Genomic DNA, 26,146 nt, shown 5'->3' with positions numbered 1-26,146 from the left:
TCATGTCAGCCGCAGGCAGCGATCGAAAAACGTCGCTTTTGGGTTTTGACCGCTGCTCTCTTTTCTCAGAAAGTCTCGGAACTCCTGCACCAGGAGCAGCCGCGACCCGTTTGGGGTCCAGTTGTCTTCCGGGCACTGAAAAATGCGGTGGCGAAAGTCGGCATCCAGGCTGTACGCGCTGATGCCGATCTTGGAGCTGCCGTAGTCGCGCCAGGCGTCGCAAATCTGCAGTTGTAATATACCGGACAACAGTTTACCAAGTGTCTACTGGTTGCTGCATCGTGAGACAAATTTTAGAATCGCCTGTGGCATATCTACAGCTACATGCAGATTAATCCAGGAGTTATACAATTATTGCGCGAGAACTGAGAGTAAATATTTAGCAAACTAGCATTACATTAGGTAACTTTTATAGAGAGAGAGAGAGAGAGAGAGAAAGAGAAACGAGAAGGGAAAGGTAGGGAGGTTAACCAAACATGTGCCCTGTTGGCTACCCTACGGTTGGGGAGACGGAAGAATAGATAAGGAGTGAGAATACAAAAAAAAAAAAAAAAAAATAGAGAGTCAGTGCTTCACACAGTAAGTCGCAGAGGAAGGTCCACTGTCACAAGCGCTCATACAGTCCAGTCGCCTTCAAGAAGTGAAGAAGAGCTTTTGTGGCCTTTCGCATGCAAGAACGCGTAGGCCATGGTCCCAGAATGTTTTCCTTTGAGAACACTTTGTTATCTAACATGCTGAGTTGAGTTTGAAGAGTCCGTCGTTGAGGGTCAAAAGCTGGGCAATGGCACAGAAGGTGCTCTAGCGTCTCATCGCACCCGCACGAATTGCATGCCGCGCTGTTAGCCATTCCTATTAGGGATGAATAAGAATTTGTAAATGCGACGCCCAACCACACACGACACAGTAAAGTTGCTTCACTACGGGACAGTCCAGGTGGCAGGCGAAGTCACAATTTAGGGTCGAACTTTTTAGAAAATCATTGTATGGCCTCGAGCGGCGACATGAAGTCGGTGAGTTACCAAAGTGCGCCGATCTAGAATACATTCTGAAACCACCACAAATTCGTACTTAAGAGCCGCCAAAGTGGCAGCTGTATGTACTGTTGTTTGACTGATTTTTAACAAAATACTGTTTAAGAAGTCCACGGCGGGTTTCACTATAAACTCCATTGCTTTAACCGAACAGCTCCGGAACGCGTTTCTTAAGTCTAGTGCAAGTAGAAAGTTTAAGTGCGATGCCTTGAAAACTCAATCTACACCAATTTTCTAGAAAACTACGCTTTATCCCGTCTAAAAATAAGTTTATTGTCCTTGAATTATGCATTTCCATTTAACCCACAGCTGATACCTGTGTTTTAGAGTATTCGAAATGAAGCTGTTAAATGATGTTATTTGCTTCAGGTTACTTCTTTATTTGCTAGCGACAATGTATCAACGATATGACCGAGGCAGTATAGATAGCATTTCTAGTTTTATGGCCAGGCTTACCGCGCTCAGACGTACGTATAGAGCTAGAATTTCATGCATTTTTTTTGTTTTGGACGCAAAACTTGGCTGTTTTGTTGAGGGTAGCTCACAGATACATGTGGCTTACAGTGATGTGACAGACACACACACACACAAAAAGAAAACAACCCTATAGTGTAGCTTAAAGGAACTGTGGTGCCAGCTTTCTCTCATAAGGAGAGACGTGACAGACGCGACCTTTAGCTGTAATAACGACAGATAGCACTTGTTGCATTTTCACGATGTATGTATTTTCAGGATGTTGCATTTTCACGATGTAACACCTCATCGTATTTTCACGATGAGGTGTTTGACCTCATCCCGAAGGCGCCCCCACCTCAATAGGCGCTTAGGGCGCCACATGGGAAATGACCGCCATGGGAGCAGCCCAGACATCACTTTTTTTCGTGCTCACGTTAGTTTCGACGGGAATTCAGGGCGCAGGCTCCTTTCCCAAGCGCATCACCCCTAAAGAAAGCCGAACGCCAGACCGGGGCACGCTTGTACCCATTTGAACCAGTGGGTGCCCGGCGGCGGTGGGAATCGAACCCATAGCCATGTATTGCCACGGACGAGCACGTAATTCTAATTTGTTTTCGTGAAGAAACAGGCAGCTCGGCGTCAACAGTGAAATAAAATAAACTGCAATATTAAACTTCTGTGGGAAACTTGTGACCGAGCAAGCTACCACCTTCCCTTAATTGTGCAACGTGTTCCATCAGATGCCTGAGAGATGACTGTTTCTAAAAGAATTGGGGAATTGAATATGTGGCCTAATGGAAGTATTGGAGACCTTTTATTGCGATAGCAACTATATGGACACTCAAAAGCAGATTTCTGCCGTCGGCGTCGCCGTCGTCGTCGCCGTGAGGTTCCGTATGACGTCAATGGAGATGAAATCGTCGCCGCGTGCCGAACGCTGTATGTGCGAGTGAAAGGGCGCGAGGGGCGCGCGCTTTCACGGGGAGTGAACGCACGGCGGAGAACAAACGCGCGTTCTGCGCCGTGCTCGCTCAAGGGTTGCCGAAGTAGGCCTCTCTTTCCTCCTTTACAATGACCATATCTGTAGAGCAAACGCGTCTTCTTCCGACGCGCGAGAGGCCGTGGGGGAGGGGGGAGGAAAGGGAGGCGACGTTTAGCTGTGGCACCAAGTGCCTATTTCTATCAGAGGCTCCGGCAACAGTCACCAACGCCGCACGCATTTTGAGCGAACGCGGGCAAAATACCGACGGCGTCGACAGCAGTTCTGCGTGTTGCCGGTGCTGCTGCATGTCCAAGTTTATACAGCTGATAAAGCTAATATCATTACTCCGTATAGCTCTCTACAAGTTTGCTATCGCAATTGATGCTTCGCCTTTCAGGTGAAACTGCGACAACTTTTTTAAAATGAATTCATTACAGGTAGAGCTACGGACCAACACATAGACCAGATTATTTTACCCTCGCACGCAGGCTACGGGCTCACTCCTATACTCTCAACTCCCGGTGCCTCCTCTCAGCGTAGATTGCGAGAATCGGTGGACTAGCGTTTGTTTATTTGAGCGTTGCGCTTGGTTGTGTGGTTGTGACTCACGGTTTGAGTGAATAGCAACGAAGGAATAGCAGCCACTTGTTGCGGAAAGCAGATGTTCAAATACTCCAAGACCCTGCGGCCCGTCTTGGTTGTGGCCAATCGCATTACCTGGCTTGAAAGATGGGCGATAATCAATTCATCAGCCGTATTGTGTACTCGAAGTTGTAGTAGACGCTCCGTAGATGTTTTCATGGGCAGACCGAGCGCCTTTTTATAAGCCGTTCGAATGATAACGTCCATGTGGTTTAGATCGCTCTTCCTTATCCGAAGGTATGGAGCCACGTACACTATTTGGCAGAGGAAAAACGCCTGCACTAGCCTAAGGGTGTCCTTTTCTTGCCTACCCCTCTTCTCGGTTGTGATCCGAAATATCATACGGATGACTTGCTCACACACCGTTCGGAGCTTAGTGATTGCGGCTGCGTTCACGTCCTTGTTGTTAATGAGCAGCCCCAAAATACGTAGTGTCTCCACCTCGGGAATAGGCGCGTCGTGGACCGAGATTTTCAGCAGTGCAGTATGGGGAACAGCAGTGTTCAGCAGTGCTTGTCCGGGGAACAGCGCAGTCCGCATTCTGCTGCGTAGTTTTCAACTGTGATGGCAGCCTCCAGGAGGACCCCCTCCATCAGTCCCAAACTGCCCTCCATTGTCCATATGGTTATATCGTCCGCGTAAAGGGCATGACGAATTCCCTTTACGGCATTCAGTTTTTCCGGCAGGTGCATGAGGGCAACGTTGAAGAGCAGTAGAGAAGGACTGCTCCCTGAGGCGTGCCCCTGGTGCCCATGAGTATCGCCTCGGACCTCGTGTCACCAATCTTGATGTGGGCTTGCCTATCTTGCAAAAAGTCCTTGATGTAATAAAAGGTACGCTTTCCGCAATGAGTGCCCTGTAGATTTTCCAGAATCTTGGAGTGTTTCACGTTGTCGATAGCCCCCTTAAGATCCGGCGCCAGTATGGCCCTACTGTTCGCCGCGGGGGATCGATCACTTCCATCTTAGTAATACGTCCTGGGTTGACAAGTGTGCCCGAAACCCGAACATCGTGTGAGGCAGAAGGTCTTGGTCTTCTAGATATGCCGATAGGCGCAGTTGCACCGCCTTCTCCATAAGCTTCCCTGCGCCCGATGTAAGCGAGATTGGCTTCAGGTTATTGATGTTCACCTCTTTTCCAGGCTTGGGAATGAAGCTTACATCAGCCGTCTCCCACGCCCTGGGTAGCTTTCCACTTCTCCAGCGCTCGTTGATGTATTGCGTGAGATTTTCGAGCGTCTGCCGATTAAGATTGGCAAGCAATCCCACCGTCACATTGTGGGTCCCTGGTGCCGTGCTCCGCCTCATGGCCATAAGCGCCGCCTGTATTTCCTCGACCTCGAACTCCCAATCCAGGTCCGGATTCTCCATACCTTCATACTCCCGCACTGGCTCGTTGTCTTTCATCGTACATATATATTTGCTGGTGAGGGCTGTAACCAGCTGCTCGTCCGTGCCCGCGAAGCCGTGCAGGGCTCTCTTGAGGTTCCGTTGCTGCTCCCCGCGCGACTTGGTGGGCTCTATCAAACATCTAAGAAGACGCCACGCCGCCTTGGTGCCGAGGCTGCCTTTCAAGGAGTCACATTTGGCCAACCAATTGTTCTTGGCCACGGTTCATGCATACTCTTACGCTTGCGACGTTAATTCCGCGATCTTGATCTTGAGCTTGCGGTTATACTTTTGACTCTTCCACCGCCGCGTTAGACCTCTTCTCGCCTCCCATATATGTAGCAGGTGGTTGTCGAGCAAACGCGCGTTCTGCGCCGTGCTCCCTGAAGGGCTGAAGAATTAAGCGTCTCTTTCCTCCTTTACTATCACCATATATAGAGAGCAAACGCGGCTTCTTCCGTCGGGCGAAAGGCCGGGGGGGACTGGAGGGAGGGAGGGGAGGCGACGTTTAGCTGCGGCACCAAAAGCGTATTTATATAAAAACGTTGCGAGGCGAGAAGGTGGGCAAGATTTCCAACAGTGCTCGACGAGTGTCCCATTCTGATCGGCTCGGAGGTTTTCGACGAGATCAGAATGTAGTAGTAGTGATTATATTGAAGTCATTTTCTTTTTCAATAAAATCAATACTACTACATTCTTATCTCGTCGAAAACTTTAGAGCCGCCCCCAGAGGCATCGGCAACAGTCACCAACGCCACGCGCATTCGGTGCGAACGCGGTCAAAACGCCGACGGCGTCGACAACAGTTCTGCGCGTTGCTGGTGCTGCTGCATGTGAAAGTTTTTACAGCTGATAAAACTACTATCCTTACTCCGTATAGCTCTCTACTAATTTGCTATCGCAATTGATGCTTCGCCTTTCGGGTGAAACTGTGACATTTTTTTTCTTAGAGTGTTCAAGCAAGCGTGCTTTGGTCACGTATCGCGTAGCCAACGACGCTACTAGAGAAGCTTTTAGAGGCGATTCAAAAGAAAATAAACAGTGCTTCGCAACAGTATTGTTTATTGCATCGCATGGTTCACTCAGTAACTTTACACGAGGTGTGAAACGCATTTTGAAAACCACTATACCCTGTTTGGAAAAGTTTTCCGAGCTACAAATGAAATCTAGTTTTATACCAAGTTAGTTTTACATTTGTCAACAACTAAAGCTTCGCCACAACACAGTGTCATGTCACTCCAAAGGCTCTGTGACAGCGCACAGCGACGTTACATGCAGCTGTAGCATGCTTATTGGCACTAATTATCTTGCACCATGGCTGACACTTGCCAGAACACTTAATCTAACAAAATATATCGCTTTACGATGCGCGGAAACCAATGCATACGTCTTCCGCAAACGAAAATTCGTCGCCCTCATTGCGACCATGATACCGCGAAATTTTAGAAGAGTCGAGCATGCCCTTGGTCGGACGCGTGTTCTTCTGCGTTCGTCATGCTTACATAATGCAGAAGTGAAATTGTCATGAGTAAGACGCCGGAGGCGAAATAAAAGAAGACGAGGACGATGTGATCGGAGCGTTCGGAACGGCGCGAGGCGCGTGAGGCGCGTGAACCGAGCCATAATCGAGGCATGTCATGAGTAAGACGCCGGAGGCGAAATAAAAGAAGACGAGGACGATGTGATCGGAGCGTTCCGAACGGCGCGAGCGCGCGAGGCGCGTGACCCGAGGCGTGATCGAAGGAGAAACGGCGTTGTCTGAGCATTATCGACGTGGTTCCGGGCCAGGAAGGTCGCATCGCCAGCACCGCTCTGGCGACGGGAGACTTGGGGGTCTGGCCGAGTCCGTGACGTTGGCCGTCCATGGTGTGGCCGTCGACCTCGGCAAGTTCGAGTGAGGCTCCTGGACCGGCTGCAGCCTCTCACGGCAGGACCGGGCACCCCAGAAAAGACCCCTCTTCCAAGGCAGACCGGCACGCTCGATGATCCCCGGAACGCCACGTCGGCACTCGGGAAAGGAGCGAGACGGAAGCAGCGGCCGAGGACGTCGCTAGGCCTAACCCGTCACCTCTCCCGGCCACGTCAGCAACAGCGACCGGGTTACCAAGGCTTCCGAGACGAGCCAGTTAAAGGACCGACTGAAAGGCAACAACGAATATACGACGGTCGACGGAGGCACCGACATTTAGAAAGGCCCAACGAGATTCTCGCCGGGAGAATACGAGCGACGAGGGCGAACTGAGTAAGGACGATACATTCTCGCAGTAGGCCAGAGTTGCCAGACGTTCGCGTGGGAAACGCCCAGAATTAGTGTAGGCGTAGTTAAGGACACGTTTAGTGTGTATTTTAGTGTGTTCATTAGGTTGTACATTTGTTGGCATTTATTTATTCATTGTCTTTTAGTTCAGTGTGTAGCTTGATTTTCGGTTTGAGGCTTTTTGGTTTTGAGTTCGCGTGTAAATAAAATATGCTTGCTGTGTTGCCATGCCTCTTCCCTCCATCTCTCATAACACCCGCACGCCCCCGAGATCGACAACGAAAAACACATCACAGAAATGAGCATGCATTTATCAATTTTAATCGTCAGCGTTCCCATTGAAGAAAAGTTCATTGTCACCACTCCTTCTCCGCCAGCGCAGCGATTCGCTGTGCCCGCAGTCCACAGCCACTGCTCACACCGCGGCGCCACCGTGGCGAGAAAATGGCGACTCCGGAGAATGGCTATGAATTGTAGTCTATAGAATGTTTACAAAAAAGCACGAAATAAAAATGCAGTATGACGTTGTAGAGTTATCTGAAACGGTGATGTTCCCGCGTCATTCGAAGGTAGTGGATTCAAATCCCACGGGCAGAAGGTGTGACTTCGTCCGCTTTTATATTGATTGTCCTGATTACTTTATTATCCCAATTAGGCTATAAAAGTTATTTCTTATTCCTTTCGTTGGCTTCACTACATTGGAAGGTAAGTTGAAAACGACGACTAGCTAATTGGACACGTTCTCTTTAAGGGCGGACAAAAAGAGAGGGTCCACCCGACGCATGTCATCGTCTTTCATGGCGCCGACCATTGCGCGCGCCTTCCTTCGATGTGGAAGCACAACCTCCACGTGCAGTGGCTCCCCACGCGAAAAGCGACCGTCTCGGTGGAGTCAAAAAGTTTTTCAGCGAAGTTGACGGCAAGAAATGGAGTTCCTCAGGTGCATTCTTGACGTTCACGTACGCGCATAGTATATGGCTTGAATGCGCACTACACGAACAACTACAGCGCGAGGAGGACGGCGGAGCGAGCCGGCGTCAGAATGTAGGGGATGACTTCGTAGGTTACGTCGCTGAGGTGCCGCGTAACCTTGTAGGGAGCAAAATACCGACGCAGCAGCTTTTTGGAGAGTCCACGGGGACACGTGGCCATCCAGTTCCACACGGTGTCTCCGGGATCATAGTGGACGTCACGTCGACCCTGGTTGTATCGACGGGTTGCGGTGCGCTGTTGGCTCCGGATACGACGCCGCGCAAGCTGGTACGATACTTCTGCTTTTTGTAAACAGACTTCACGTGCTCGCTGCCCCGATCCTGCGATAGCTCGTGCCGTCAAGAATTTCCCCTTGCCGACCTATGCCAACGACGTTCGAATCAGCCACATGTGGCACGGCGTCAAGTGTTGACGTGACACGGCGCCCGTATACAAGCTCGAACGATGCAAAGTGTGTGGTCTCCTGTACATGACTATTATAAGCAGGTATCACATATGGCAAAATCTCGTCCGAAGTCTTGTGACTTACGTCGACGCCAGCCCGATCCACCGATGGCCCTACCGCGTATCCCCTACTGAACGCCAAGTAATACAGAAGGACGTCGACAAGATGCTTGCCCGAGATATTATTGAGTCTCCTTGTAGCCCTTGTGCTTCCCCGGTCGTGCTCGGCAGAAAGAAGCATGACAGCTGGTGCTCCAGTGTCGACTATGGCTATCTCAAAAAAGTCAGTGAGCCACCGCGACGGGTAGGGGCGGTGTCATGCCTGTGGGAAGATCCTAGCAGAAGAAACATGCGCTTCTTTGAGTGAACTTCGTGCGCATGCACTACTCTTGCTGATCTCATTGCTTCGCGCCGCTAGAAGGCGCTGACCGGCCGGCCAGTCGACGCTCGCACGGTACTGTTGAAGAATCAGTTGACTGTACATCCATTTTAACAGAATAGAATGGAGGTGTATTTTGTTTTGTGTCAGCACCTTCGTACAAATAAGCAAATATAGAGACAGTTCGCAAAGGCTGACGTGGGGCATCCACAATACGTTGTCTTCAGATAGTCTTCCACTCTTTGAGGCCACTGAAAGCCTGAGCGTACTCCATTGGAACGAGTTTCCATGATACGCGAGGACAAAATGCTCACGGATGAAGTCAAAGAGAGAAACTGCTTCGGCAAAGCATCTCTTTGAGTTTAGCAACAAGTAAATTGTCTAGAGACAAAGGCCAAAGGCGGAGTCCTAGAACTCACTTTGAATTGGAGTGACTCCTTTGTGTCGAAAGTATTCAGAAAGTTGTTCAGTTTATCAAGTGCGTAGCTTGTTTTATAGTGGTCTTGATAGTGCCACGTTGTCGGACCAGTGGCGCACAGCTATAAGAAAGAGAAAACAGGTGAGGGTAGCTATTCGGTCTTCCTGGCATGGCATGTTATAGCGCAGGTAGAAAGACGAGCACGCAGAAAAGCAAATTACCGGTGTGGGTTGTCCAGTGCGCCTTTCTGAGGGTCCATAGTTCTGCCTGCGCTACAACGAAATAAAGGAGGAAACACATGTTGTGCCCTCCCTTCTTTCATGCCTACTGGTAAGAAACGTACATCAATGGCCTATATTTTCTTGTCAGTCATTGCCCATTGTATTGCATATGGTTATAAAGTGAGATATGTGCGACGCGGTATGAAAGCAGTTTGATCATACAACATTCAAGGCAACGATAATTTTATCGACAACCACAGACAACAAAAACCAACCATGACGTGCATTTACAATGCCGCTAGGCAACATGAAAATTGTGAATGCAGCATAAACATGGCCAGCTGATCAAACACCGTTATATATTCATCTGGATATTGAGACAAAGAAAAGCAGTTTTTGCTGTAGGACAAACAGTGGAGAAGGTACATTGTACAATGTATATTGAGGTGCTACGTTTGATAACTGTAACCTTGGTATCTGGACAAAAAAAGTTTTGCTTACTTAACATACCATTCGATAATAAAAACCAGTGTCAAAATCGAGGTGTCTGGTTCACACGAGAATATAGCTTCTCTGATCAGACTAACACCATTACTCTATCTGGCATATTGATGCCGCCGTAGGAGCTCAAGCCTTAGTGAATCACTTTGCATTTCATTTGTAAGGTTATTATTTCAGAATGCATTCTCTATATACCTAGACGAGATCCCTTGACAGTGATTCCCGGTTACTCCCGTAGGCAAATATGTAGTCTAGCGGAAAGCGATAACTTGCACTTATACGGTTCTTGTGGTCTCACAGTCGCATACAAGCTTCTGCAATAATAAAGCAGCTCTTAGCTGATGCCATAGGTATAGGATACCGCTCTTGCTTCTTCAAAGTTAAAAACAAAGCCATCTGGCGTCGAACAAAATTGTTTCTCATAAATTCTATGACTTAAAAGAGAACACGAGGAATCCCTGAAAGCAAATGACTAATTGCTAACATTTGACTGATAGCATTTTCCTTATTTCTTTAAAACGTGTACACCCCTTACCATCTCACGTTGGTTGAATTTCTCAGTGAGTCACTCGTTCTCGAAATGTGCAGCATAGTACCCCCGTGTTTCAAGAAGTTTGCTGAAATAAAAGGGCGTTCGAGCTGGCGTCCTCAAGTCCGTGCCTGGCGACGGCTAACCTTAGCCGGGTTAACCTTGTACACACACCGCTAGCAAAGAGTGAATTGGGGGATGGTTGCCGTGGTAAATTAATTGGTAAAGTGCCATACACCAATTACCCATTCGTTACCCAAATTTGTTCGCTTCCATCCAAACCCATTTTCGTTTACTGTTCTCATTATTCGTACTTGCAATTAAAGATCACAATGAATTGCACCAGATTTTTTCTTATAAGCCAATTGATTTTCGTATGAATGTAGTTACGTAAAGAATAATTTTTTTGTAAGATTAGCATTTCGTGTAGGACTTAGGCCATCAATTTAGCTTTTCACAAATGTTAACCCGCGCGTAATTGCAAGTGTGATAAGTCTCCTCTGAACACCATCAAGCGTAGAGCTGGCAACAAGGCATTCAGATTGTCTGTACTACGAAGAGGCCGAATATTGTAGCAATCTGGGTGCAGGACCAGAAACTCGCCAAGCAGTTGAGTTGTATAGCGAAGCTATCAGCGCGCGTAAAGCATTCGGAAAAGCTACGGGAAAATTTTCCCGGTGTTTTGGGAGAACTGAGAGAGTTAAAGGAGGTAACTGGGAAGCATGATAAAAGTGTTATGAGCACAGCAACAAGTATGTGAGTAATTTAAGGGTTATATGAAAATTACTAAACATACGAAAAATCGTTTGGTTCCCCGCGGTCACGATGTTTAAAGCATAAAACTGGGGATGTAACGAGAATTCATTTGCCATTTTCAAAGATCATCCAGAAGAAGAAGAAAGTTTTATTGCACTAAAAAGATATACAAAAATGATTGTGCCAGCATCTGGATCCATAGCCGATATGCCTAGTTAGGATCCATTACAGAAAGGTTGTGTAAGTACAGCATCAATTAACGAGTACAATGTTAACATGAAAACTACAGCATCAATGTGGCATGTATACAATATCAGCAGTAGTTTGCGAGTACAATATTAATATGGTGACTAGTAGCTCCCCAAAAGAAAGTCTCCTGAGCGACGGCACAATATTTGCCCGACATTTTATCAAGCTAGGTATATTGTTCCAAACTTTTGCGCCAACAAAGGACATTGTTCGATGGCGGTAAAAATTGTGGACTACCGACAGATTAAGTTTTTTTTGTTGCGCCTGTCACGTGGTGCACCTGGGTTACACAAAAACAGATGAATGATAGGGTACGTTCTTGTAAATTATTTTGTGTTCTCCTCGAGAAGGGGCAACGGAGCTTCTCAGGACCTTCATTAAAGTTCTTTGTCTGTCTGTCTGTGTACTAACGTAGTGCTTTTATATTGCCTAACGACATTAAATGGTATTATGTTGAGGTCTGTGAAAACCTGTGTGGATGATGCGTTCTTGGGCGTTGATTCGATTGTTCGCACAGCTCTTTTTTGCAGGATGGTAACCACGCAGCATACGTGTAGCCCCATGATTCTATGCAGTATGAAATACGTTAAAAAATAATATACGGAGTGCCTGTAAATTCAAATAATTTCGAGCCTTAAATAACGTGAAGCATCCAAAGCTTAGTTTTTTGCAAAAATGATCAATATGAGTTGCCCAATGGAATGATGAGTCCAGAGTCACGCCAAGGTAAGCATGTGCGTTTACCTTCTCGATAGCATTTCCTCCAATGTACAGCCCACATATTTCAGGTACCACTTGTCGGTTAGAGGCGAAAACAACGTACTTAGTTTTTGTTGTATTTAACAATAATTTCTTTTGTTTAAATCATTTAACGTTACTTCTAGTTCATTATTAGCGAATAATTCTGCTTCCTGAAGTGAGCGGTGCGCTATAAGTAAGGCAGTGTCATCTGCATACTGAGCTGCTTGCGTGTGGGTCAAGGAGAGAGGATAATCATTGATAAAGAGGGAAAACAAGATAGGTCCAAGCACTGAATCTCCTGGTACTACCGTTTCAACTAGTTTACGGTCTGATTTGTTGCCAAGTATTTCTACGAACTGAGTCCACTGAGTCGAACAGCTACCAAAAAAATTTTCAAGCTATCCCTCTAAATACATAGCGTTCGAGCTTGTACAACAAAATATTCTGGTTCACTGAATGAAACGCCTTTTTTATATCTAGGAAGATACCTATGATGATTGGGTTATTGTTTAAAGCACGGTTTACTGTTTGTTCCAGAAAATTTACTGCAGTATGCGTGCAGTAAGCCATGGTGATTCTGAGTTAGGATACTGTAGTTTGTAATAATAATTCTTTTCGCAAGCAGTTTCTCAAAAAGAGTGTTCACGCATGATAAAATTGTTATGGAACGGGAATTTGCTATGCTGTCGGGACATTCTCCTTTGTGTATTGGTGTCACCCTCCCTATTTTAAGCTGTTCGGAGTACACACCTGTCACGAAAAACTGGTTGAAAATTTCTACGAGAGGTTTGCATAAGGTTTCAATGTTGTCCTTCAGTATCTTAACTGGTATTCGATCATGACCCATGGCCTTATCGGATGACATCTGACGTGCAACTTCAATGATGTCAGCTTCTGTAATTTCTCCAAAAACGAAAGTAATGTTGTTAATACTAGGAAATAGTGTCATATTCTTCGTTTGTAAAGGTTGCCAACTGTTTTCCTGTGGTTACTAAATAATCATTCAATAGTTCTGCATGTTCCCTTTCATTTTTGCAAGTTCCACACAAACTTCCAGCCCTTTTCCTTCTTTCAGCTGATAGACATACCGAGCAACGCTTTGGACTCTAGACAAAGATGATCGTTGACGTAGACTGAACTTGCGTCAGCAAACCCGATTTCTTAGGCAGAAAACCTTTTCTTTTTTGCTGCTTGGAGCACTTTGTCCCATGTAGCTCTGCAAATAAATCTAACGACTATGTTCTTTTTTTTCTTTCTCCTTTGTGTGCACGCGATGTACCACGTCAACATCGCTTGGTGCAACCTGGGCTCCAGCTTTGCCACCAATTTTCTGGATCACCTCACGCAATGACTCGTCATGCAATGGGGTAATGTCTTTGATTTCCAGATTACTGTTACTGTACTGCTTAAGCTCAGCAAGTTCATTCTGTGTCGCAGAAAGTGCCTGTTTTAATTCGACTTTTTGCTTCTTTAAGGTGACATGCTCTTTCTTTAAGACTGCTAGTTGTTCTTTTGCTCTACCCAGCTCTTCAAAGACCACATTCATGTATTGCATGCTTTCCTTCAGGCTATCAATTTATTTTGATTTGCATTCGCGTCACAGACATATCTGAAGAGTTCCTTGTTTGTGGTTGGTATCTTATCATCCATTCTGAACAGCGAGCGATCCAAACTTTCTGAGTAGCGTAAAAGGAAATGTGAAAGGAATACTACACACTTGTAAGTTTGTGCAAGAGCGGTTAAACTTTCTGTCGTGGTGAGGTTGCCTAGATCACTCTCTATTCTAACAGAAACGCCTTGACGCTCGTGGAATTTATAGGCACCGATCCCAGCAGGCGGTGGTCAGCGCAGGCGCAGATTCCGATTTCATAGGTGCTGACGCAGCTGATTCCCGGTGCCGCAGGTCCCAGAATACGCACTCGTTCACTGCAGCTTGTGGTAGACATGGTGCGAATACCTGTTCCTCGGCCAATATCTCAATGGGATGCCAGTCTGTAAGTTTCATCAAGAGCGGTTAAACTTTCTGTCGTGGCGAGGTTGCCTGGATCGCTCGCTGTTCTAACAGAAACTCCTTGACGCTCGTGGAATTTATCAGCACCGATCCCAGCAGGCGGTGGTCAGCGTAGGCGCAGATTCCGATTTCGTAGGTGCTGACGTAGCTGATTGCCGGTTCCGCCGGTCCCAGAATAAGCACTCGTTCACTGCAGATTGCGCCAGACACGGAGCGAAATCCTGTTCCTCGGCGAATGTTTGGATGGGATGGCAATGTGTAAGTTTGTGCAGGAGCCGTTAAACTTGCTGTCGCGGTGAGGTTGCCTGGATCACTCGCTGTTCTAACCTGCAACGTTAAACTTGCAACGTTAAACTTTTCTGACTTATTACACTTAACAACCCCCAAATTTTATGAACTGGGAACTGAGTATGACGTAGAACACATTTGGGGGACCTGGTAGCATGGCAAATATTTACTGTATCGCGCTTTCGAGCACTTGTTGAATGAAGTTTTTACAAAGGCTGTACATTATTCACATGCATTGAACACCGTGAATGAACTGGTCATGATGTTTTCTCGACTTTCCAGAAATTTGAACTTAATCATAATCATAGATTTCCGAGGAGATTGGGCAAAACTTTGTTCCGTTCACAAAAAACATAACGTTCCAGAGCGCTTGCATACGTAATTTACTGCAAATGCTGCGAGCGACCTATACCCATAAAACTTCGAAAATACGTATATCACTCATTACCAAGTCATATAACCCTCAATGGAAGGGTGAAAACGGCCTGGAAAGGAAATGACTATTGACTCATTATTTACAACGATATTAGGTAGGATACAACCACTGAAACTTTTCACACATGACTCTTATAAATATCCTCTATTTCCATAGAATACGAACACAGTGTTACGTATTCTGAGAACCATTCTGTGACTCTGGACACTACTACGAATAACGGCCGTATAACGCTTTGAAGCGCTTATATAAACATTATTTTCGGAGTTCGTATTCCATTCATGTTTGTTGAAATTTGCGCACACATCACAGATAAACTTTTCACCTATTTTTACAATAATTAACATTGCGACAGCCCTGTTCAGTCTTCGGAAGACATTCCGTAATCTTCGCTTGCAGTTTGCAAATTTTTCTTGTAGAGCTCTGGGACGCTTGAATAAGCAATTTGCTGTGTTTTTGTGTGAAAGGGATGGGGGTTGAGAGAATTACCAGAAGTAGAGTCCCAAAAATAGCAGACGCAAAGTAAGATAATCAACCACATGCCTTGTAATAAAACACATAAAGTACATAACTTAAGCACTTTAATTAACCTACACACTTGAAACTTTCCGCTTCAGATAATAACATGTGCAGTGTTCTCTTCAAATATACAATTTCCATTTTTTGTTCTCCTAAAGCAACGGAGAATATTTGTAAGCGTTTCACATTACACATCTACACATGCAGAAAGCGCGAGGTTATGAATTTTCTCTTATCGCCTAACTATAAGAGACGCTTGACATTTTCCCTGCGCATATTCCATAACAAGCCCTATACTTATTTATAAATATAAACTGCATGAATTATTTACTTGTCTTAGGACATTCTGAAAACACCTTTTCAAGTACATTCTGAAATATATGCTTTTCGAGCGCTTTCATTCGAACTAACAGCGTGGTTGTAAAATATTGCTCGAGCTGTGGGAAGGCTCATCAGTGAAAGCTATGGCTGTCAGGTCGGCAAGTCACTTCATTGTGTCTCAAAACACCGGCCTGGAAAAGCTAATAATTCAAAGAGGCTCTCACGCTCGCGAAAAAAAAATATGTGCACTACTTACGATTGCAAGTGACAGGCGCTTGTATGAACCTGAAGATTTGCATGTTGTGTATAAGTGCTTATCTCGTGGCGCACCCAAGTTACCAGGCCCGTGCTCAAACTGCATGGACTCCATTTCAATGGAGACGCTGTATGAAGTGTTGGTGCCTTTAGCCTGAAGACACTTCGCGCTTTCAGTGGCATTCCGCTGGAAGAGAACACATGCGCCAGTTAAAGTTAGTGGGTGTTTATTGAAGCATGCCTTAAATTTTGGGGCCCCATCAGAGTAGGCATGGTTTGAATACGGTCGCCCGGACGTTACATGTCCGAATACCGGTTCCTAATTACAAGCAAACGATGGGTGTGCCAGCGCTTCAACCCCCCCCCCCCCCCCCCCCCCCCCTTTCGTGCTCTTTTGTGTTTCTGACTTCAGACCGGATTCCGTGTGGATATTGTAGGCACCATTCTTTAGCTTAAGGTTCAGAAAGAAGCCATACGAGGTACCTGATTGTCGTAGGTTCAAGGCACCATAGATGAGCACATGTTCGAGTGATACCCAACGTTACCGACAGGTGAGAGGAAAAACTTGTACACAAATCGTGGCGTCCGGGAGAGAACTCTCTCTTTGCTCGAGCTCGCAGTCGGCCACGCAGTCGACTGGACTTAGTTGCGGTGGGTGCGGTCGCAAGAGTTAGGGCGCAGTGTGCCATAACTAGTGAGTATAAAACTATCTAATGGATTGTCAGTTAGTGTATAAAACTATCCGAACTTGGGTAGTGCCGCGGATAGCGTAGAAAACTACCTGGTGTGGGAAAGACCGGCCATCGCTCTGTCCCACAGCGGGTTGAACACGGATACGTTTAGGGCTTTAGGCACGGCGGCCAACACGCGCACAAAGGAAACGGCGTGAGCTTCATGCAGTCCCACCAAATTTCACCTAGGCATTGCATAATTTCTTCGAAGAGCGGAATCGGCAGCTTACGCAACTGCGCAAGAAGTAGAAAGCTTAATAGGAACGACTGCCAAATTATTATTGTGCGACGACACACAATACATAACACGAAGTGGAATGCGCCAAGGACATAGGGCAGAAAAGAAGCTGAAGCAGATGTCATTTATATTCAGAGTTTTTTTATTTCTAGATACGCAACTTGAATGGCGTGAAAGGAAAGAGATCTGTAACACATACAAATTCGGCCCATCTTTATTACTTGCCAATGGCTTCGAGGGTGACCTTCGCTTTCGTGATGCCGCTTCATGAATGCACGTCTGCATTCATGAAGATGCCAGACAAAACGTGTTCCTCAACTCTTCCTTTAAACTTTTGCACCATGCTTCCACATTTGGTCGTTCCTACAGCGATCGGTTTGTTCCGTTACGAGCATATTTTAATAGAGAATAAGGCAGACCAACTTGGGGAGGAAGGGGGCACTTTGTTTCGATGGTGACTGAAAGACATCCTACGAGTTCCTTACCTCTGTGTCTGTGAACTCTTCCCCGTCTTTTCATACTCGCTTTCAAAGAAACAAGTTAAGCAAAAATAGGTTTGTCATTTAGGTTTGTAAAATAGGCCTGTTTTCGCAAAGGAAGCTACGTGGGAGGAATAAATGCTGGACATACAAATGTTATTCAAATGAAAACGGTACTTCTACCTCGACCCAATGCCTATGTAAAGATAGTAGCTTTAAAACACTCCCAACGCCCACAGGCATTCTTACCAAGGTATGGCCGTGCGTCAGGTCTTTCTTTTCTTGGCGCGGATCAATGTAGTTGTTAGCCGGCAGTACAACACACGGCCTAACTCGGCCGTCAGATATTTGCCCCAAGAGGATGACATGTGCAGGAAGGAAGATCGTTCTGGGAATGCAGTACAAATGTACATATAGTGCCGGTCATGTCCGTAGCAGTACTACCAACTTTAAATTTGGCCACCATGTCTTCACGTAGCCGCAAGTGTTGCAGTCTAATTTTCTTCCAGGAAAGTGTAAAGTACACTGCTTGCAAAAAAAAAAGAGAAGGCGAATGCTGGTTCGGAGTGACTCTGTTGCTAGCGTTAAGCTTCTGGTAGGTTTCTGTCATCAATAGTTCAAGAAATCAATTTAGATTGGTCTAGTATTGTTGCATAACTTTTTTTTAGAAAAAGAAAGATTAGCATCAAGAAGGAAAATTAGGGTAGGCTGTATCAGTCACAAGGTCTCAATGTAATACGTGACACGCCTTATTCGTGCTGCAGTGGGTGTATGGGCAATAGGGTAAAGGAATGCCGTAAGCAAATACACAAAATGCATTTATTTACTGATAACAATGGTTACTGTGTAACTTATGTTAGAGATAGTGGGGAGTCTTACAATAAAACTTTGCAATTGTGATCACTCCCTATTCATAGTGGACCCGTTTGTTTTGCAGAGGGTGTTCCAATACTATAGGGTGAAACAATGACCCCCTCCTTTTTACTGGTGGCAACCGACACTGATAAGCGCCGCTCGAACCCGGGGCACTCGTAGGTGTTTGGACGCCACGTGAGTGCCCTAATCTCATGCGCTTGCGCTCTCTTTGGAGACGGACAGGTTTCGGCGTGTTCGAGTTGTTGGATATTCATTTCGTCTTGTAGCCCGAGTATCTTCACACCATTTCTAAACAATACGTGTCGAACGCACGGGGGTCATAGCGAAGCACGCCTGAAATTTCTGCAACGAATTGCGCACTTGTTGGCTAGATAAATATCATGATGAGTATCATCATATCATCATGACAAGAATGAATAAGCCCTGCTCAGTATCAGCTTGAGTTTGATAACTTATACCAACTATGCCCTGTGAGTGTCTAAAATGCGACCACTCCCACTCGGACCGACAAACATACTGCCGAGACGTGGTCTCTGGATGCCGAGTGAGATGCTAAACTTAGCTCCAAACGCGTTATGTGTCGCGACGTTATGTGCACGCACCACATACATGATCGAATAATGGCTTTTCTCACCACAACGATTCCGTATTAAGGTGCATGGGTAGTACTGTTTGAAAGGCTGAAGCAATAATATTATAACATGCTTTAGTCCCATGCGGTTTTAGCAAGCAACCGCATCTGATCAAATTGAAAGACGTTTCGGGTCAACATTATAAAAAAAATGTTTACAAATATTCAACCTATCCACGGCAACCTTGCCATTGCGGTAACGCGATGACTTAAGCGTATTTCTGCGTTTAGTATAAACGTGCCCTGTTTTATCGTTTTTGCACAAGAGCGTCTCCGAATCTAACCCTGCATGTTCGCTGAATTTATAGCGTCCCGTGAACTTTATTGAATGAGGAACAATCAACTAGGTACAGCCGCACGCTGTACCTAGTTCTGTGGCACAACGAGTAACTGGTGTCGAGATTTCAATGCAGCAGTGGCAACCACGCTTTGTTGCTGCTCTGTACATACAAAGCGGTGGTTCATGGTACACAAGCTTCATTGGAACTGCCAAGAGGATAGTTTACAAATGCACTCTAACATAATGAAGACGGTGTCTTCCCTGGCGAGTTACCGCCACTTTTCTGTTTCGGCTTTGTATCTTTCTGTCATTTGTTCCTAGACTCTTTCGGGTGCCGATCCCAAAAATAAGTGCAGTCCAAAAATTTGTACCAAACGAATGGTATGCTGTTGACGAACCATATAATTTATTGTCAGAGCCGCACTGAAGACAATTATGAGGATAATGGTGATAATGGCAATAATTTTAAAGGTGATGATGTTGATTGTAATAACGATGATTATAATAACGATGATGATTATCATAATTATAAGGATGATAACTATGATTATAATGGCGACCATAATGAAAAACAAGATTAGGATGTTGATGGTGATAACTGGTCCCCCCGAACTCGCCGAGGAACAAATTGTCTTTAATGAACTTCAAATACAGGCTGAGTAACATTTAACATTTTTCTGACTTTTCCCTTAAAACTAAGCTTATGAGCTCTCCGCACTTCTTGACATTTGCTTACCTTCAGGGGATAGGAAGAAAACAGTCTTTACAACGTAAATGCTGCCCCGAAAAAAACGTGTTAAATAGCTCCCCCAAAAACCCCATTCACGAACGAAAATTATAAAATCATCAATAGGACTGTGATTTTGGCAACTGCTTATATAGCCAAAAATAAACTCACAGGGTCTCTTGTGTTATCCGTGAGACAGCTTTAATGCAAAAGCCCATGTGCCGATGCAATAAATACAGACACATGACGTACACATCCCCTTCGTTTACTACTAGTCTACTTCGCTAGTCATCCCCCTTAATTCGTTTAGACTGATTTGCTTAGTCATCCTTCTTAATTCGCTAAGTCATCCTCTTAATTCGATAAGTTTAATTTGCCCAGTCATCCTCATAATTTGCCTAGTCACCCTGTTAATTCGCCTAATCATCAATCTTCATTCGCTTTATCATTCACCTGGATTTGCTTTATCATCCATCTTGCTTGCTTACGGTGGTATGAGCCATTGACGACAATTTAGAGTGTTTATGCCTTCATGTCGTCGACGCATCAATGACATTTAAGGTCGACTGACGAATGACACATATAAGGCTTTCGCCTTAATAATCCCAAGAGTAGGAGATACTCCGGCCACTTTATGGCCACTATAATAGCAGTGAGTAGAAAATTTCTGTAGTCATAACTGTGAAAGCAAACATCCAGCGTGAGCAATCATAGTAATACGTGTACGCCAGCAGTATTTAATATACGCGTTCAAGTACGAGAGAATCTTCATTGATTAGTAGAGCCGGCAATTGTGGCGCCGCGTGGTTTGGGTGGCATCATTTTCTTTGTAAATTGTAATCTACATATAGAAATTAAATCATTTGAACATGCGGGCATACTAGCGAAAAGAAACGGCTATCCTTATTTAGGGCACACTCAAAAGCATACAACCGTCACGAGACGTAAATATTTGTTAAGGACTGTTCGAACCAGAACGTGGCACATTTTCAATGAGAATAGTCTTTGTAAATTCCCGATTTGTACGGCTTTACCGAAGTGCACTGTATATGGGTGAGCTACAACTAAATAGAAGGATGAGTAAACGTTGCTAGCAGGAATAACAGGTCAAAGGCTTAGCGAGATTTATGTATCAAAAGATTTCGCGTTTACCAATTAGACTTACTTAAAGTTCTGCGCAACTTGGTCACATAGCGTAGGCATAAAATATATGCCCAACATCATGTAAGCCGGGATCGTGGTTTGTTGCTTTTGGTATTCGTCCATTTTCTGCAAGATATAAATTCGGGTTGAAGCAAGACCATCAAACACAGCTAGCTGCAACTTGTGTTCTAAAAGCTGCGTGCGCTAAAGAAAAAGAAACTAAAACTGAAATATGTGACATTTTTTTAATGGAGATACGATTCACACCATGTTTGAAAACAAATATTGCATAGCCGCAAATATTTGGCGAGACGCAAACAACAGGTAAATTTATGACTCATGAATCCGTTGTTTCCTATTTAAGGTCTACCAATCGCTAGTAAATGTGCAATCGTACGGCAGATGCAAGACCGCTGCATCACAGAGCAAGGCTCTGCTTTCGCTAAGAAGCCTTTCACTCTGTAATCCAGTCAACAGGGCCTCTGCAACGCATTCATATGGCAGTCAGATTCATAAATGCTTTGTGTACAAGCATTAATTAGCTCCTGCGGCCGGGAGGCAATTGTACGGGGTAGTCAGTTTTCATGGGACCCGTAAATCTAATCTGATAATACTGAAGCCTGCTTATAATGCTACAAAAAGAATAGGCTTGTCTTTAAGGAATCCACGAGCATATCTAGGCACTTCGGAGAGGTAAAAAATTGAGCTCGAAAGAAAACTAAGTTTTCGTGGATGACAGCTTAGAAGAAATATTGATAAAAATCGCAAGATAAGTTTACCACAACATCAATATCCTTTTAGAAAAACCGTCGACAGTACTTGAAGATGCATGATGCCCTGTGCATGTGCATGTTCAAGGTGCATGTTCCCCTTGATGCTACTCAAGGGGAACAATGACAAAGAGAGGCTGTGAATCACAAACGCAAGCCAAAGTGGTGCCTTCAGGAAAGTCAAGCGAGTACTACAATGACTGCCAGAATTTCATTTCGTTAAGCTGCAAGCGACTAATTTCCACTCAGTGGGCACGAAGGTTCTGCTTCTCCATATTCTACTATGCTAACATTTGATATTGCCAATACATGAGGTCGCTTCAAGATGGCTATACTTCTTTTATATAAATGCAGAATCCATGCAAGCAAGCAGATTGTATTAGGAGTGGCGCGAATATTTGAAACTTTCGAGTAAAGCGTTCACAACGTTGTCATTTTTCATTCAATCTTTCAATTTTATATTCCATTTTTGTCACTGCGAATATTTTAATGCGTTAGCATGATTAGGATACTTCCCGGACATTCCGGGGGCTGTGTATCTCTGTATCTGTGTATATTTGTGTGTAAGGGTTTTCCCGCCGACATGAATCACTGTATATGCAGTAGGTACCGCTGTTCAAGAAACTTTTTGAAGCCGATTTGGAGCACTGGGTACGTGCCAGTCAGTCTGTGCTGGTCTCTAATGAACATCTTTGATGCCGACATAGGTCAATGGTTATGTGCCAGTAGGTGCGTGCCACTTTTAAATTAGCATCATTGACGGCAACTTTTGTAACTAGGCATGTGCCACCAGAAATATGCAACTGTACAATGACGGAAAAGAACCTTTGAACTTGTGCCACGATGGGTGGAATGAAATCCACGTCACAAGAGTTCCTCAAGGAGAGCAACCCAAGGAAGTAGCAGGCTGGGCCAGAAATGAACTGGGCATGTGCCGCACTTCAATGAACGCATTTCAATGAACACTAGATATGTGCCGCTATTAATATTATCAATAATATTGTGACGTCCTTATGATTGGACAGGTTCAGATGTGAGGGCGCCCTTGAGTAGCCTCAAGATGCATGCCCTCGTGAGTTTACCCTTGAGTGACCTCAAAGGGAACGACGGAGAGAGACTCTGAATCACCAACGCAAGCCAAAGTCATGCCTTCAGGAAGTAGAACTTTCTCAGGTTTTGTGTTCATTGCAGTGAGAAGAGCAGAATCATTGTCGAAGCTAAGTAGGCCTGATACAAAGAAAGGCCATCCCTTTTGTAAAACAACAAGCAGAAGGTACATTGACACATCGCCATGGTCGAAGACGTCGGTCGTGATCGCAGGAATTTGCTGACAGCCCTGAGGTATCTCGGTATCCTCTGCAGTAAGCCCACCAATTGAATTGTAGTTTTCATAGTGCAGCAAATAGTCGCTGTCGGTCATATGTACGACACCTCGCCAACAACACACATAGCAGCAGAAGCAGAAGCAAGGAAATGTTATCCGAAAATGAGCTGGTGGGAACAGGACGACAGCACAGTAAACTCTATTTGGTGGACGATGCCATATCGATCAATGCACGCACACTACGAAGCGCGGAAGGTGGGATAGTGTTCCCTTGAGATGCAACCAGCGTGGGTCCATCGTAAGGCGTTGTAACTATCATGAGACGCATGCGCAGGTCAGCATGAATAACAGTTAAAGTCGCACAGGTGTCCACAAAAGCTTGAACGTGCACTGCTTCGACGAACAATGGCATCATATTACATTGGCGCGCTGGAAGAATTGTGGTCCTGTCGGTGAATGCAGTTTTTCCTCCGAAAACGGCATTGCTTAGTTTTCCGGGCGACGGTTCGAGGTGAGTGAGGCAGGCCGGAGCGGCGACGAGGAGCGGAGGAAGGGCGAAGGTGAGCGGCATGTGGTGGCGCTGTAACCATTCGTGGCTCGGTCGTTGCGGGCGGAGATGTGGAACGGCGCGGACAGGAAGCGTAGCGCCGCCTTTGATAAGAGGCCCCAGCAGAAGTCGCATCGCGTTCACACATGTGAACGCGATGTATAATGCATTTGTATAATGCTTGTTATAATTCGCTTTTTTAGTTCATTTGGTTACATAATGCAGTAGTTTCCATCTTGTATCTATTGTTTACCTAATGCTGCAGCTTAAACAGTAGTGTTGTTCATGTATTATTTACTTCTGCGAAAGTGTCCGCTATTGTTTAGCAAACTAGTACCGCAACTGAAACAGTCATTGTGTACATGTATTACTTAATTCTGCCAACGTGCCCGCTGCCGGGTACTGGGAGGTGGGGCCAGTCAAGCTACATGTTCTAGCTTTTTTCCGGCTTTCCCAACCACATGTCCTGTGCAATTTTCTTTTGTACTTTGTGTGGTAAATAAATCAACTTCAACTTCAAATCAACATGTCGTACCCGCATTGCTCGTCTTGTTGGCGGTTGCGGCAAAAACGTGATACCAGGTCGCAATAACCACAGTAATAGCAGATGGAACGAGACGGACGCCAAGGGTATTAGAGGGCGCTGGTACCTTGGGAGATAGTGCGGTCACATGCGTCGATGAAGGCCCAAGTGTTATTGAGTTGACATTGGCTGGAGGCATGGCACCAGCCTGGGCGTATGTGGGTAGAGACAACGTCTAACAGACACTGATTGGAGGCGCGGTAGCAACCTGCGCGTATGTTGGGAGATGGCGAAGAGCAGGAGGGTCCGCACACGCAGAGCAGGTCATGGCCACGATTTCCTCCTTGATGACGTCGCGCAACGCTGCGCCAGTTGCCTGAGCAGAAAACAGCAATGGAGATGACAAGCCTAGTGATTGGAGTTCTTCGCGTATGATCGCCCAGATCATCACGCACGTACTCGAGGTAGTCGAGGCGCGGGCACGTCAAGTCCATGTCAGCGACGGTAGGCAGGTTCTTGACGGCGAGTGCGTTGAAGGCCACATACCCAACATGTTTAAGAATGTGAGGTACCCTGTCCGACTCCGCCATTGCGTCATTGACACGGCGACAGAGTGCGAGAACATCTTCGACGTAGGATGTGTACGACTTGCTGGAATGTTGTTTGCGAACATCGACAGTTTTCTTCGGAAAAGCGGAGTGAATTGTTGGTGGGGCGAAAACTTGCCGAAGCTGCTGCTTTATGTTTGTTCAATCGGAGAAATCAATCCAATGGTTGAAAAACCATTGTCGTCGCCACACCCGTCAGATAGAACGAGACATGGCGTAGCTTGAGGAGATAATCCTCACATATTAGCAGAGCGTCTTCTCTCGTAATAGTCAAGCCAGTCCTCAAAATCTTAATTTAATAATTTAATTATGAGGTTTTACGTGCCCAAATCACGACCTGATTATTAGCACGCCGTAGTGGGGGACTCCGGAAATTTAGACCACCTGGGGTTCTTTAACGTGCACCTAAATATAATCCTCAAAATCTTCACCGCGAAGGCCAGCAAACAGATGCAGATCACTTTCGTGGCCACGGATGATCGGAGAAGATGTGGCTTGCGGTTTCTGGTTGGTAAGGCTGCGTGCCCTGCGACATGCTGGTGGACAGTGGGCCCAAGAGGCGACCTGAACGAAGCTCCAGGGAGTAGGCTCGGCGTGCAGAAGACGGGGGACCGAGAAGCACTTGCACCACTCGATGTCACAGTGAGGGCTGACCTTTATTAGGCCCGTAAGTCACAGCGAAGGGCCCCCGACATCGTCCACACTGACGATGCGCCCGCACGTGCGATGCAAAAAGAAAGGTACACATGTGATGATTATAATATCATGGAAGAAGGAAGAAGAAATGAGAAAGAAGTGCATAATAATATTATCGATTTACCTAGTTCAGCTGATATACTTCTGTATGTAAATGACACTAACACTTTTTTATCCTGTCATCACTTCTTGAACACTGTAGGAAATAAAAAGAAACATTTATCTGAATTGTCAGTATGGATAAACGCGAAATCACCCCAGGTAAATGTGCAGCAAAAAACATTTATAGTCGCTAAACCTTAATATAAAGTTGTAACCTTCGATCCAGCCCTCCGTTTAAGTAAGCTAAAAATAGAACGTGTGAGCTCCACACGATTTCTTAGAGTGGTTTTTAGTAAACAATCAACCTGGAGTGACAATACTAATTGCTTGCGCTCCAACATGTCACGTTCAGTCGTGCTAATAGATAAATTGAGTTTCTTCTACCAAATTGGCTAAAAAAGCAACTATATTTTACCCTTATTCAGTCACATCTTAATTGCTGCTTATTTGTCTGGGGTAACACCATATATAAACCTAATTTCTTTATTTAATTTATCTTAAAAAAATCAATTCGAGCAATCGTTAATATTCCCTATACTTAGGTTACAGGAGAATACTGGCGGCTATAGTGGGGTTTCTTAACTTATATGTCAATAACACTTCGACAGCTAATAGATGCTCATTCTTTCATCCATAGCAATCTTAACCTAACAG

At 45.4% G+C, this 26,146-nt stretch overlaps 1 protein-coding gene across 1 annotated transcript; it reads right to left on the bottom strand.

Annotated features, from left to right (window-relative positions):
- On the bottom strand, nt 1-24,676 carry LOC119454142 (uncharacterized). Its single transcript, XM_037716141.1, has 3 exons — nt 24,546-24,676; nt 4,086-4,641; nt 1-225 (listed from the first exon to the last, which is right to left on the bottom strand). Exons 1-3 carry the CDS (start codon nt 24,674-24,676, stop codon nt 1-3), a joined length of 912 nt encoding a protein of 303 aa, XP_037572069.1.
- Nucleotides 24,677-26,146: the final 1,470 nt, after the last annotated feature.

Source organism: Dermacentor silvarum, chromosome 5, assembly GCF_013339745.2.
Source record: "Dermacentor silvarum isolate Dsil-2018 chromosome 5, BIME_Dsil_1.4, whole genome shotgun sequence".
NCBI classification, from domain to species: Eukaryota; Metazoa; Arthropoda; class Arachnida; order Ixodida; family Ixodidae; genus Dermacentor; species Dermacentor silvarum.
The sequence above is the reverse complement of the archived record's forward strand: the minus strand, read 5'-3'. Positions and strand labels throughout refer to the sequence as shown.